At 36.1% G+C, this 14,335-nt stretch overlaps 1 protein-coding gene across 3 annotated transcripts in view; it reads right to left on the bottom strand.

The window, feature by feature from the left end:
* The window catches only part of LOC106069146 (uncharacterized), a 122,999-nt gene extending 110,632 nt beyond the window's left edge, over positions 1-12,367 (bottom strand). For all 3 annotated transcript variants that reach the window (XM_056019355.1, XM_056019356.1, XM_056019357.1), the window contains exons 1-3: positions 12,098-12,367; positions 8,554-8,608; positions 2,654-2,735 (exon numbers count right to left, since the gene is read on the bottom strand). In XM_056019355.1, the coding sequence (XP_055875330.1) occupies positions 2,654-2,735; positions 8,554-8,608; positions 12,098-12,133 (173 nt within the window). In that variant the 5' untranslated portion in view covers positions 12,134-12,367. The remainder of the gene's footprint in view (positions 1-2,653; positions 2,736-8,553; positions 8,609-12,097) is intronic.
* Positions 12,368-14,335: the final 1,968 nt, after the last annotated feature.

Below are 14,335 nucleotides of genomic sequence, written 5' to 3'. Positions count from 1 at the left end.
CTCGACAAAGAAATCCCTACAGTTAAGATAAAAAATTCTGAAGCCCTGTGTAAGTTGTCAGAAAAATTAGAACATCTTAGTCAACGAGAAAGGGAAGCAATCAGTGATTTAATCGAAGCGTACCCGCAGCTGTTTTCTGATGTGCCAAAGCAGACAAACTTAGTGATACATGAAGTTAATGTAGGGGATGCAACTCCTGTGAAGCAACACCCTTACAGACTTCCTCTCGCCCAATCTCAATTCCTAGCTTCTGAGATAAACTATATGCTGGAAAATAACATTATAGAAAGAAGTGAAAGCCCATGGAGCTCACCATGCGTGTTGGTACCTAAACCTGATGGTACATATAGATTCTGTACTGACTATAGAAAGGTGAATCTAGTGACCAAAGCAGATGCATTTCCTATTCCCCGCATTGATGACTTAATTGATCGAGTTGGACAGGCCACCTATGTAACAAAAGTCGATCTCTTGTCTGGGTATTGGCAAGTTCCTTTATCGGAGGAGGCGAAACAAGTTTCTGCCTTTTGCACTTCAGATGGCCTATATCAGTACAAAGTTATGCCTTTTGGTATGAAAAACGCTCCAGCTACTTTCCAGAGGTTGATGAACAAAGTTATTGCCGACATCCCAAACTGTTCAGCCTATCTTGATGATTTAGTCATATACCATGATGACTTTGATGCTCATCTGGCTTGTCTAAGGACTTTATTTCAAAAGCTGAAGAACTCTAATCTTACTATTAACCTTAACAAATGTGATTTCTGTAGAGCAGAAATACAATATTTAGGCTACATTGTGGGTAACGGGAAAGTTAAACCTATTCAGGCTAAAGTGGAAGCCATTCAAGAGTACCCTGTACCTAAATCTTTAAAGGAAGTCAGAAGGTTTTTAGGTATGACAGGATACTATCGTAAGCTTTGTTGTAATTATTCAGTAATAGCTGTCCCATTAACTGACCTCCTAAAAGGGAAAAGGAAATTTCAGTGGAACACTTCTGCTCAAAGAGCTTTTGAAGAGCTGAAATGTGTTCTCAGTACAGCCCCAGTTTTAAAAGCAATTGACCATTCTAAACCTCTCATTTTGCATGTTGATGCATGTGACTCTGGGGTGGGTGCGGTCTTGACCCAAACCGATGAAACTGGCAATGAACACCCAATATCATTCTTTTCCCAAAAATTTAAGTCGCATCAGATGCACTATAGCGTGGTAGAAAAGGAAGCACTGGGTCTTGTTTTAACAGTTCTTCATTTCAGCTACTATGTAAATAGTAATCTGTATCCTGTAACAGTATACACAGATCATAACCCCCTAACTTTCATTAACCAAATGAGGGGGAAGAATCAACGGATCCTGAGATGGAGTTTGACTCTCCAACCGTTTGATCTAAATATTGTACATGTAAAAGGGAAAGAGAATGTAGTTGCTGACGCTCTGTCAAGAGTGTAGATAACATTATACAGTAGAAGACAATCAGTCTACTGATACTTTTGTATTGTAAATAATGTTACTCAGACTTTTTCCTCTCCTTTGGATTAGAAGTGTTGTATAGACAAAGGACGATAATATTGAGCTGATGTAATTTTTGGGTTTTGAAAAAAACTGTATTCTTTGTAAACAATTTGAATGCCTTGTGCATCATATAATTTCCCCACAAGAGCATTTTTAAGGGGGGAGGTGTGACAAGAGGGACAATAAGGGTGGCTACCTTTATTTTTTTTATTAGAGTTAGCCCCCTTTATGACTTGATTTAAGTCCCTGTCAATTGTTTACGATCGCCACTCTCTCTTGAGCCTTTCAACTGACCAGTGTATTTTGAATTAAATCTATATACTGTTTAACTCATTCTTGTGTTGTACTACTGTTGTGTTACTCAAGAGGAGTGTGCCGCTGTTGTGGGAAGAGTATTTCGATAATGAGCTAAGTAGATTTTATCAATTTGTTAGTACTAAATTGATTTATGTAAATGGTATAGGTCTACTTAGTCTCTTATCCTCTTCTGTATGTTTTTTTTTTTTTGAAAGACATATTTTGTTTAGATACGAGACAGTAGTGTGTCTCAAGAATGACGTCATTTCATAGTTAATGTATGTATGATATTATTGTAAACTAATGTAAACCCTCGCTTTGGTTTTTGACATAAAATGTCTCATGAATGACGTCATTTCATTGTTAATGCATGTATGGTATTATTATAAACCATCTTTTTGGTTTTTCGGCATAAGACATTATTGTGCCTCTATGATGGTGGTCCTTTCATTATATTGACCTGAAACTGTCTTGCTACTTTGCTTAGTTTCATTATGTCATTTTCTTTTGGTGAGCCTTTATTGCAATTTATATTTTTCATGATCTTTTCCTTTTGTTTGTAAATAAACTCCTTTTTTGTTGTTGTAACTGAAATCTCAGAATTATTATTTGTTTGTCTCGGTAGTATTATACATCTAGAGGCTATAGTTATTAGCCTAGATAATATAATTGGGACCACAAAGTACCACTGGACTAACTTGCTAGTACAGTACAGGTCACTGGTCTTATGACCTATCCTATTTTTAGGTCACAGCTTAGAAAACTGAAATTGCCTTAATTGGGCTTATAATCTGGCTCTAAATCTAAGTCCAAGCGCAAACCATCTAATATATATGGCACTTACTTTTTACAAGTATCGTGAGCATCGTAAAAATCTAGCTTAGTTCCGATGAAGTTAAAGCAATGAGTTCCAATTAGTGTCCAACCTGGAATTAATATTAGTACTCATCTAGATATCGATTCTATAATATTAGTTTTAACTATTGTTTATTAGAGATTATGTAGATAATAATGGTCGCACATCAAATATTTATTGTACTTTGTCGTTTGCATTTTGATGTGCCAGAGTTTTCGATGTGGACTTCACTCGAACTTAGTCACTAAGTCCAATATATTTGTACGATCAGAAATTTACTACTTGGAATGTTCAACCTAAGTCCTAAAGTCAATTTAAGATTGTATATCTACGGTAGTACTGAAATGTTTTAAAAAAAAAAAAAAACAAGCTCTCAAAAAACGCGCATCAGGAAACCCGATGAAGTCAAGTTTTTGTACTGACATACTCATAATATTGCAATATTTTAGAACTCCTATTACCAATACGTAAACTTGAGTTAATAGGATTGACGAATGAAATACGCGGGAGATATAAGTCATTTTTGAAAACTAAATTACTTAGGAATAGTCTAATGAAACTCCCCCATTTGCGGTCCTGAGCCTGGGTGAGAAAGGAGGAGGGTTTGGGGTGGGGCCAGCGACCCCACCCTGTAAAACCACAATTGCTACAGAAATAGCAAACTTGAAACATGAAGTAAGTAAGTCTAATGATGTTGTATGCAGTGGCGTCAGTAGGGTGGGTGTCACTCGGTGCAATCAACTTATAGTGTCACCACCCCCGCCCAAAAAATATTTTCTGTTTCTCTGTTCTTTTTTATACATGGTATCCTACATTGAGCTAATTATCTGCATTCATTTATGGTTAGACAACTATAAAATGATTGTCCATTTTACTTTAAAAGTTCTTTTTTTATGACAATGTATCCACTTTTATTAAAATTTATGATTAGAAATTAGAAACAGTCTTAACATTAACATGGGCTCTTAATTAGACGTTTAAAAGCTTCTAACGGAAACTGTTCTACATTATACTATCCTGTTTTTAACGACTAATGAAATCATTCAAACTTTTGAAAAATACATTAAAAGTGAAAAAAACTAATCAAAATATTCATAAAAGTTTTAAAGCGTAGAAGAACTAATAAGACGCTCTTAAAATTAAAAATATACTTTACTGATTTTTAAACTTACAATGTTTCTAATAACTTCATCAAAGTTAAAATCTTCTCCATTTTCGTTTTTAATAGACAGAATTGCGAGATATGAAAGTCTCGTGTTTGTCCCTTGTTGATCTCAAATAGTTCTTAATTAACTATTTTAAAAAGCATTTTTCACATGATGCCACAAAGGTAAGAAACAATTAAAAGGCGGAGTAAAAAATATAGGTAGAGATCATTTGAAGTCCCAATGTCATGTGAATGTGCTGCACAGTTTCTTGAAAGAGCTATCTTTACAGTTTTGATATTTCTATTCAAATGTTGAACTTTGGTAAATCATCATATGCAGATGCTTGATATCTGCTAGTCTTAGTTGATGGCTGCCTGGTCGTGCGGTTTGCGCGCTGGACTGTCGTTCAGATTTATCGATGGTCCAGGGTTCAAACCCTGCCCGCTCCCATCCCCCATCGTCCTGCGGGGGGTTTGGACTAGGAAGTAATTATCTTCAACTTTGAAGGAACATCCGAAACATGTAAAACATTTTAAAACATTTTAAAACAAACAATCAGCAAAAAAACTTGCACTCAGGTATTGACCTCTTTTTTTTTATTATTGAATAGATTATTGAAAAGATTGTTCTTCTAACATTTTCTTCTTGTTTCTTTTTCTATCACGTTTTGTTATTTGGGAAGAACCCTCTCAAAACATTGTGTGCTGACGTGTCATGTTTATTTTAGAAAAAAAAATGTTTAAAGGCCTCTGCTTGACGTTGAATGTGATATCAAGCAACCTGTTCAAGATGTTCAATGTGATATCAAGCAACCTGTTCAAGATGTTCAATGTGATATCAAGCAACCTGTTCAAGACGTTTAATGTGATATCAAGCAACCTGTTCAAGACGTTCAATGTGATATCAAGCAACCTGTTCAAGATGTTCAATGTGATATCAAGCAACCTGTTCAAGACGTTCAATGTGATATCAAGCAACCTGTTCAAGATGTTCAATGTGATATCAAGCAACCTGTTCAAGACGTTCAATGTGATATCAAGCAACCTGTTCAAGACGTTCAATGTGATATCAAGCAACCTGTTCAAGATGTTCAATGTGATATCAAGCAACCTGTTCAAGACGTTCAATGTGATATCAAGCAACCTGTTCAAGATGTTCAATGTGATATCAAGCAACCTGTTCAAGACGTTCAATGTGATATCAATCAACCTGTTCAAGATGTTCAATGTGATATAAAGCAACCTGTTCAAGACGTTCAATGTGATATCAAGCAACCTGTTCAAGACGTTCAATGTGATATCAAGCAACCTGTTCAAGATGTTCAATGTGATATCAAGCAACCTTTTCAAGACGTTCAATGTGATATCAAGCAACCTGTTCAAGATGTTCAATGTGATATCAAGCAACCTGTTCAAGACGTTCAATGTGATATCAATCAACCTGTTCAAGATGTTCAATGTGATATCAAGCAACCTGTTCAAGACGTTCAATGTGATATCAAGCAACCTGTTCAAGACGTTCAATGTGATATCAAGCAACCTGTTCAAGACGTTCAATGTGATATCAAGCAACCTGTTCAAGACGTTCAATGTGATATCAAGCAACCTGTTCAAGACGTTCAATGTGATATCAAGCAACCTGTTCAAGATGTTCAATGTGATATCAAGCAACCTGTTCAAGACGTTCAATGTGATATCAAGCAACCTGTTCAAGACGTTCAATGTGATATCAAGCAACCTGTTCAAGACGTTCCTCTACTTTTGTTTCTTCTTTGTGCCGATGACTTCCCAGTTAGTTTTTTTTTTTTTATTAAAAGCATGTCAACCAATTTCCATTTTTCAAAGTTCAAAGTAATGATTATATTTCATATGCCTCAAGATATTTTGGGAATACCTAACACCTTATTCCTGAAGACTGTCGTCATTTGATAAACATTGACTGTCTTTTAGCCTCCTTATATAACAGTGCTTTTAATAGCTTTAATGCGAACGTTTTTAAATCAAAGCAGTGTCTATTTCTTTGCAGCTGGTACATAGCTGACAGTGCAGTTTGACGTTTTGCTGTTGATATAAGGTATTTGAAGCAGAAAAGCAATATAGTTCTAAATATCGATTGTGTATAATCATATTCGGATATCTAGCCACTGACACACATTTTTTTTATATTGCAAAAGTGACTAATCCCTTAAAATCCCTTTTAGGTGTCACCCAATGTGACCCGCACTCCCCTAGTGACGCCACTGGTTGTAGGTTTGCGGCACTCTGACTGATAACAAAAATAAGGTTATGCTCGAGCCTCGAAGACACCCAAGAAGTAGATCTAGTTCTCAACACACCTTCTGCTGATATCACCGTAGATCTAGTTCTCAACACACCTTCTGCTGATATCACTGTAGATCTAGTTATCAACACACCTTCTGCTGATATCCCCGTAGATCTAATTATCAACACACCTTCTACTGATATCACCGTAGATCTAGTTCTCAACACACCTTCTGCTGATATCACTGTAGATCTAGTTCTCAACACACCTTCTGCTGATATCCCCGTAGATCTAATTATCAACACACCTTCTACTGATATCACCGTAGATCTAGTTCTCAAAACACCTTCTGCTGATATCACTGTAGATCTAGATATCAACACACCTTCTGCTGATATCCCCGTAGATCTAATTATCAACACACCTTCTACTGATATCACCGTAGATCTAGTTCTCAACACACCTTCTGCTGATATCACCGTAGATCTAGTTCTCAAAACACCTTCTACTGATATCACCGTAGATCTAGTTATGAACACATCTTCTCCTGATATCACAGTAGATCTAGTTATCAACACACCTTCTACTGATAACACCGTAGATCTAGTTATCAACACACCTTCTGCTGATATCCTCATAGATCTAGTTCTCAACACACCTTCTGCTGATATCACTGTAGATCTAGTTCTCAACACACCTTCTGCTGATATCACCGTAGATCTAGTTCTCAACACACCTTCTGCTGATATCACCGTAGATCTAGTTCTCAACACACCTTCTGCTGATATCACCGTAGATCTAGTTCTCAACACACCTTCTGCTGATATCATCGTAGGGTATAATGTTACTTTGTCTATTTCTCTAGACAGTGAAACTTCATTAGACATTGTGCGTCCAGGTATGCGAAGTTGTTGACAACGTTAAGCAGCTGGCCATTCACATTTCTTTGTGGAGATTAGGAGGTTCCGTGTTGGGGGAAATTTTGGGACATGACTACAGTTTTTATGAGGTAGACCAAATGAGGCAGAAGCCTCAGCAAATTCAACGACAGCCAGTTAAAGCTCTTGCTCGGTTTGTGCAAGAAGGTCGCAACCATCCAAAACTGGAAAAAAAAAGGTTAAGTTGCAAGACCAGATGGAATCCTTCCAGAAGCATTGAAGGGTGATCCTGAAACAGCAACATACATTTTGCATCCTCTCCTTCCAAAAATCTGGGAGCAAGAGATAATCCCAACAGACTGGAAATTGGGCTATTTAGTGAAACTGCCACAGAAGGAGAGACCCAACAAAGCCCTGACTTGCGTTATTCTAGATATCTTAAAAGAAACACTTCACAAAAAAAAACTATTTAAAGAAAAGGCAGGCTTTAGACAGGATAATTCAAGTACAGATCACAGAGCTTCACTTCACATTTTAATAGAACAATGGAGGTCCTGCCTCTATTTAAGCTACGTGGATTTTGAAAAAGCATTGACACTATGGACATAGAAGTCAAATAGAAACTGATGAGGCATTATGGTAAACGAGATAAACTCATCCGTATTATCCAACATGCATATGAAGACTCAAATTCACTAATAATCTACGACGAAAAGCTGTCGAACTCCTTTCAAATGAAGACAAGGCTGCATGCTTTCCCCAACAATCTTCCTGTTGGTGATAGAATAATGAGAAGGACAACAGTTGGCAACACAAGCTTACGACGGACTAAGTTTCTCAAAAAATATTTGCCTCCTGTGACATAAACTACAACAAGCTTTGACAAAATTAAACAAACTCGCTATAGAAGGGGAGAAGACTGGTTTAAAAATCAACAACAATAAAACTGAGGTGCTGAGAAGAAATAATACCCAGGAATTATCAGCACAGCTCCAAGGAGAAAACCTGTAAAACACTTAGATAACTTTGGATGCTTCATAAAAAAAAGAGGAAACAGATATTTAAAATCTTTTCTTTGCTTTTAACAGCCTACGGCGGATCTGGCGGTCAAAAGCACTCTCTAAAATAAAATTTAAATCCTTTATATAAGTGTGACAGCAGTTCTTCTGTATGGCGTGGAGACTAACAATACACACAATCTCGGGCATTCACTAACAAATGTTTGCGGCATATAACTTGTGTCAGATGGCCTAACCAAATTAAATTTCAAACTACAGCCTATGGAAAACAATTTAGCAAGCACAAATAGAACATTAAATCAAACAAATGGGTTTGGATTGAGTACACAATGTGAATAACATTGCAATACATACTCTAAGCTGGAAGTGGCTGGAACCCACAGGGGAAGAGAAACGCTGGGAGACCAAAGCAAACATGAAGAAGATCAGAAGACCATGATGCAAAGATGGCAGGATGGATATGGCTCCAACTGAGGAAAATTGCCCAGAGCGGAGTCCGATGGCGAAGTACTGTTGCGGCCCTATGATCCACTGGGAGTCAAACGGATTAAGTAATTAAGTAAGCATTATAAAATTGTTACCAGGTGGACACTCGAATGTCACTGTAAATTCACTTGCCGGTGTGACGAAGGAAATCTGGTAAATAGAAAAAAAAAATCATTCAGTTAAAGCTTAATGGTAAACCATTGGTCACTAATATTTAATGTATGCAGCTTTCTGTAATGGTATACTCAAGCAAGGGGGGCACCAAGTGGCAGAGAACGAGATAAAAGAATGGGAAAGGGGAGTGCGGTATTTGTACGTGCTTATACACCTGGGGTCGGGTTGAAGGGGGTAAGTAAAAAAAAATAGTAAAGTTCCCCTGTCAGATCTTGTAATGTATAGGGGCACATGATGTAAAGGTCATCATTTTTTTACTTACTGTTTACGAGGTTGTCATGTGGCCAGCACAACGACTAACCGCTTTTACTTTTCCCCAATTAATGTTAGAGCTGGGTGGACTCAGAGGCGCCCAAAGATTCCGAAATAAAAAATCCCTGTCTTCTCTGGGATTCGAACCCGGAACAGCCACCGTTCCTCCTGAATAAGGTAATCCAAATCATATATTCACTTGTAAGTAGATATTTTTTTAGATAATTTATCGTACTTTTGTAGCTTTTTTTAATCAATATAGGAATGGGATCTAGTTAATTGTTAGTCAGTAGTGTCTGGACAAGGTTAAAGAATGGACCGGCCTTTCTTTTGATATCCTGCTAAGAACAACTGCTGATCGGGAAAAATGGAAGTATTTGGTTACGCGAATTGTCACAGCACCTCTATGAGGAAAGTCAAGGGACAGATGATGTTGATGATGAATAGTGTAATTGCCCTATTTCTTGGTCAAATACTCATTATTCATTAATAGACTCTTTTAAACCTCTCTCCCCTTTTTTGGCCACATAATACTGCTTTTAATAACAAATTTTATGGAGAGCTGCTACATTTGAAAACTACTGGACACTTCATAACCAGTGCCGCCGCTACCTATTGTGCAATGTGTGCATTGCACGCAGGCGGCCGACTTTAGGGGGCGGCCAAATCATTATTCCAAGGTTACTTTAAAAAATGTATTTAAATAAAAAAAAATTACTTAAATATTTTATATAAATTCTTATTATTCAATTATCCTTTGAAAATATAAACCGCATTCGTACATAAGAAACTATTTTGGAAACTAGAACAAAAAAATAGAACAGCGTACGAGGGATTCCCACGGGTTTTTCCATAGCTTCCAATTTATTTCTGGCCTTGAATATTCGCGGGTGGTTGTTTGTAATATTTGTTTTGAGTCGAATAGCCCGCACTGTAAGTAGATCTATTACCGGTAATTACAAAGTCAATTTTATAAACATTTTCACTGTGGGCTGGGGCGCTAGTTCCTCTCATGTGGAGAGGCGAGGGCGCAACGTCCTGGCAAAAAGAGGTGATATGGAGTGTGTGTTTCCTAAGAGGCAGTGAGAAGAGGTTTAGCGATTGATTGGTGGTTACGCAATGACAATGATGAAATTAGCGAACCTGGTGCAAACGTGAGACGATCTTAAGACTTAATTTTGTTGTGAGCTAGATTTTGTTTAAATATCAGTTCATTTCATTACTATTAGATCTATATTTCATCTCAAGTTAAATCATGAATCATAACAATTACAATTATAACAACATAACAATTATATTGAGTTTTTTTTTTGTTCTCAAAGACGTTGTTCAAGTTATTTAAAGTTAATTTATTTTTAAAAAATATATATAACGCCTATATCGGCTCATTTGTACTAGCTATTTGGAGCTACAAGCCAACAACCGACCAACAACAGGTGGTGGGGGGGGGCGGCTAAAAAAATGTTTAGAACCCTTGTCGACTTAAGCGAAACGTGCCGTACCTTCAATTCTAATTATTTACTTTGTATTAAACTCAAGAAAAATATTCAGCTCTGAGTTGCTTCATTGGTTGAATACTTTTCTAGGCAACTCTGAATCCATGTATGTCAGATGATTGTGGATACAATGCACATCTCTTTAAAAGACAATCGTGATAATTTTGCTTTAACTTACAATAACAAGTTAACATGTCCACTTCGATACCATATAATTTTTTGAGCTGTCCAAGTTATCGATATGTTGCATAAATAGATCATGATCATTTTCATTGTACTATAGGCCTACATGTTGCAGCTCATCAATTACAATCGTTGCAAATACAGAAGCATAAGCGAGTAGTCAGAACGAGATTAGTTTTTAATGTTTTATCACATAGAACCAAAATGTCAGATTTCTGAAGGTAGGTAAATCTGAACTTGTTGATAGTACATGGTTCATAGTTGTATTCGAGGGATACAACAACGATACGAATATGAAAGGAAACAATGGAATGGTCTGCAAAAAAATGGATTTAAATCAAAGGTCTTTTTGAGATTTAAATCAAAGGTCTTTTTGAAACAGTGTCCAGCTCAGTCTTAATGGAATTTTATCTGAAAAAAAAAGGGGGGGGGGGCGGCATTTTTAATTTCGCACGCAGGCGGCCACAACCCTCGTGACGGCCCTGTTCATAACTCATATAGAACTATAGGCAATGTAGAACCTTATATTAGCCCAATAATTGGAACTAACAGATCAACATTAGGCATTGCGATTGTGTTATGAAGTGTTTGTTAGTTTAATTTGACATGTTTCGGATGTTCCTTTAGAATTGAAAATTGTTAGGCTAGATCCTAGCCCAAACTTCCCTAATGCATAGGGACACGAATTAGTGTCATGTTAAACAATTATTTCACTGTGAAACTAATGGATAGGGACTTTTAATAGTTTTACGTTAAACAATTATTTCAGTGTGAAATAGTTTCATATTGAACAATTATTTCACTATGGAACTAATGCATAGGGACATAAAATAGTTTTACGTTAAACAATTATTTCACTGTGAAACTAATGGATAAAGATATCAAATAGTGTAGTGAGTAGTGTAATGCAAAAAGGTATTATTGTGTGTTATTTTTTAACTTTGTTGAGAAGTATTTGTTTATGTTTTAGATAGCATCTCAAATTTAGTCTCGCATCAAATTATGTCCGTAGAGTGTTGTAACAACCTGCCCCTCTGACTTTTAGCTCACGTTATCTAAATATATATATATTGTTTAAATTGTGAGGAATTGAATGCATTATTATTATTATGGAGACTGGGGCAGACTGGCTATATGGGCATTCGGGCAAATGCCTGTGGGCCGGTAATAAAAAGGGCCGGTAGGACACCAGTAATCATCTTCCTTTTTTTTTTTGAAATCACGTCTGTATTGTATAAGATAAGGGCGGCAAGGATGCCACTAAGCCACGTATTAAATTGTTAAATCTTTTATAGTATTCTCTTACAAAAGGCGCCCTCTGAGTGACGTATTTATAGGCCTATTCACTGTGTGCGTGTGTACAGCTAGCGATACATTATCAAACTTAAAATAATCAATTTGAGGACATGTAGACCTAGAATCGGATGTTCAGCATATAATATACAATTTATGGGCCGGATGAAATAAAAATGCCTGGCCGATTATAACACCCAGTCAAACCCCTGTATGCAGACCTATTCAATCATCCACTTACCGAGGAAAACATTAATAAGCTTTTTATCCAGAGCATCTTGTAATCCTTTTCTGTAATCTGAGATCAGTTTTATTTCCAAGAGAAAGTTATTAAAAATAAAAGAGTTATAGGTATTTCATTCCGAGTTTGGATCTAATGAACATTGTGCTTCAGCTGGTGTACACAATCCAGACACAACTCGCGTAGCCTACTTTATGTTGTATTCTAATTTATTCGTTCTTGCCTGTCAGGTTTCCGGGGTGTTTGAACTTGACAGTTACCCACCATCCAGATCTTGACAAAGCCTACTGGCAATACACATTTATATCACGATGTGTTAATCTGGCAACAAGTGTACTGATATTTAACGTTGTAATGTTTACCTTAGCTGGCATTGTTTGCAAACGAAACTTGATTGATTGATTTTATGCTGTACCAAAATAATAAAAAAATATCTGCTCTTTTTATTTCATTTGTATTTACAATTTAGTTCAATGTTTCTGAGTCACTTTGTTTTATGTAGACTGATACAATGCAACTATTTTCTTGATTTCTTTCTGTACACAATAATCTTTTTTTTTCAGATTATGTCCTTTGGAAAATAGCTAAATAATACATGTATTTACCAAATAACTAATATCAAATGTGTTGTGTTTTGATTATTTACATGCTATCGTACTCGGATAAGATAGCCTATAACAAATTGAAAAAAAAATAGAGTGTAGAATAAACGAGAATGGGACCAGCTCACATCCCAATTACAGGAAAAAGAACGCCTATTATAAGCTATCTCGACATGACCAACGCATAATTTTTCGACTCAGAACCGGACACAACAGAATGAGACAACATATGTACCGGAAGCTTAAAGTCGGGACGAGCGAAACCTGCCCTTGTGGAACATCACCAGAGAATGCTGACCATGTCATTCAAAGCTTCATACTATATCAAGAGGCCCGAAAAAGACTCTGACTCCTAAACCCTTTTTTGGAACAAAAACTATACGGAGGAATGCCTGATCTGGAAACCACTGCGCGGTTCATCTCAGATATAGGATACTGATCTGAACTCTCCGACATGTCAAATGTGAACGAAATAGAAGAAAAAGATATTTCTTGGAAGTTCCTTGCCATTGGCCAGTTTTCAAGAGACTGTATTAAGATTATTATTAATAAGATTTTATTATCTACCATTTTATTATTAGTAGTATTATTGATATCGTGATATTACAGTAAGATGGAAAGTTTGTACTTTGTCATAGTGTACGCCTGTACGTTTTTTTGTAGCGTACTTTTTTTTTCAGTGTTTGCTTTTTTATATTGTTAGCTTGCTATATTCTATGCTTGCATAGTAAAATATTTTGAGATATATCAGCGAAATCATTTTGAAATTCTTTAAGAAGTATACACCATTGTAGTGTAAGCTTTTCATAGTGTAAGCCTGTTATAATTTGCGCTACTTATAATAGCTAAGTGGTTGATGCTGAATGATTGTTGTTGTTGTTGTTTTTTTTGTATTGTATTTTTTATAGAGCCTAACAGTAACCAATAACATTCTGCATATTGACATAATTTCTCATTTATAACTTACTAGACATATGTTACCCGCGACCCGCGGGTCTTTATTTGTGCATTACTGTCGATATAGTCACTGAGAGTGTTTTGTAAACAATTAAACGAAATAATAATGTAATAAGTAAAGCGAATGTGTCAATGTAAAAATAGTGTGAATGAAGCTATCAAATCAAAATAGCTAATAGGCTTAAATCCATTTTTTCAAATTAAAACATTTGCTTGTAGGCCTACATATATTTGATTAAAAATTGAGATGAATAGACTTAATTTTGTATGCTCATGTGTTAAAGTATAAAGTAGATCTTGAGGTAGACATAGATCTAAATCTACACTAATCTAGCGTTAAAAATTGGTTCATTCTGTGTTGCGCATGCGTGACCTTTTTTCATGAATGAATGAGTATCTCAACACGGCTACGCAGATTTATTTAGCGAACGGCGAACGAATGTATTAAAAATGCTCTAGAAAAGCAAATTTGAATGTTAATTTGATTAAAATATGAAATGAATGGACAATAATTAGTATGTTTATGTGTTAAAGCACAAAACTATCTTTGCGAAAAGAAGTTTTATCATCTTAGAGTTCAATAAGAGTTTTAGACCTAGACCTAGGAATAGACTCAGTAGAGAGATGTGTTAATGTGTAACCAATTGGTAATGTCTAATGAAAGAATGTTCGCCAGGAA

The sequence above is a fragment of the Biomphalaria glabrata genome, chromosome 2 (assembly GCF_947242115.1).
Source record: "Biomphalaria glabrata chromosome 2, xgBioGlab47.1, whole genome shotgun sequence".
Taxonomy (NCBI): Eukaryota; Metazoa; Mollusca; class Gastropoda; family Planorbidae; genus Biomphalaria; species Biomphalaria glabrata.
This window is presented reverse-complemented; position numbering and strand designations above follow the sequence as displayed.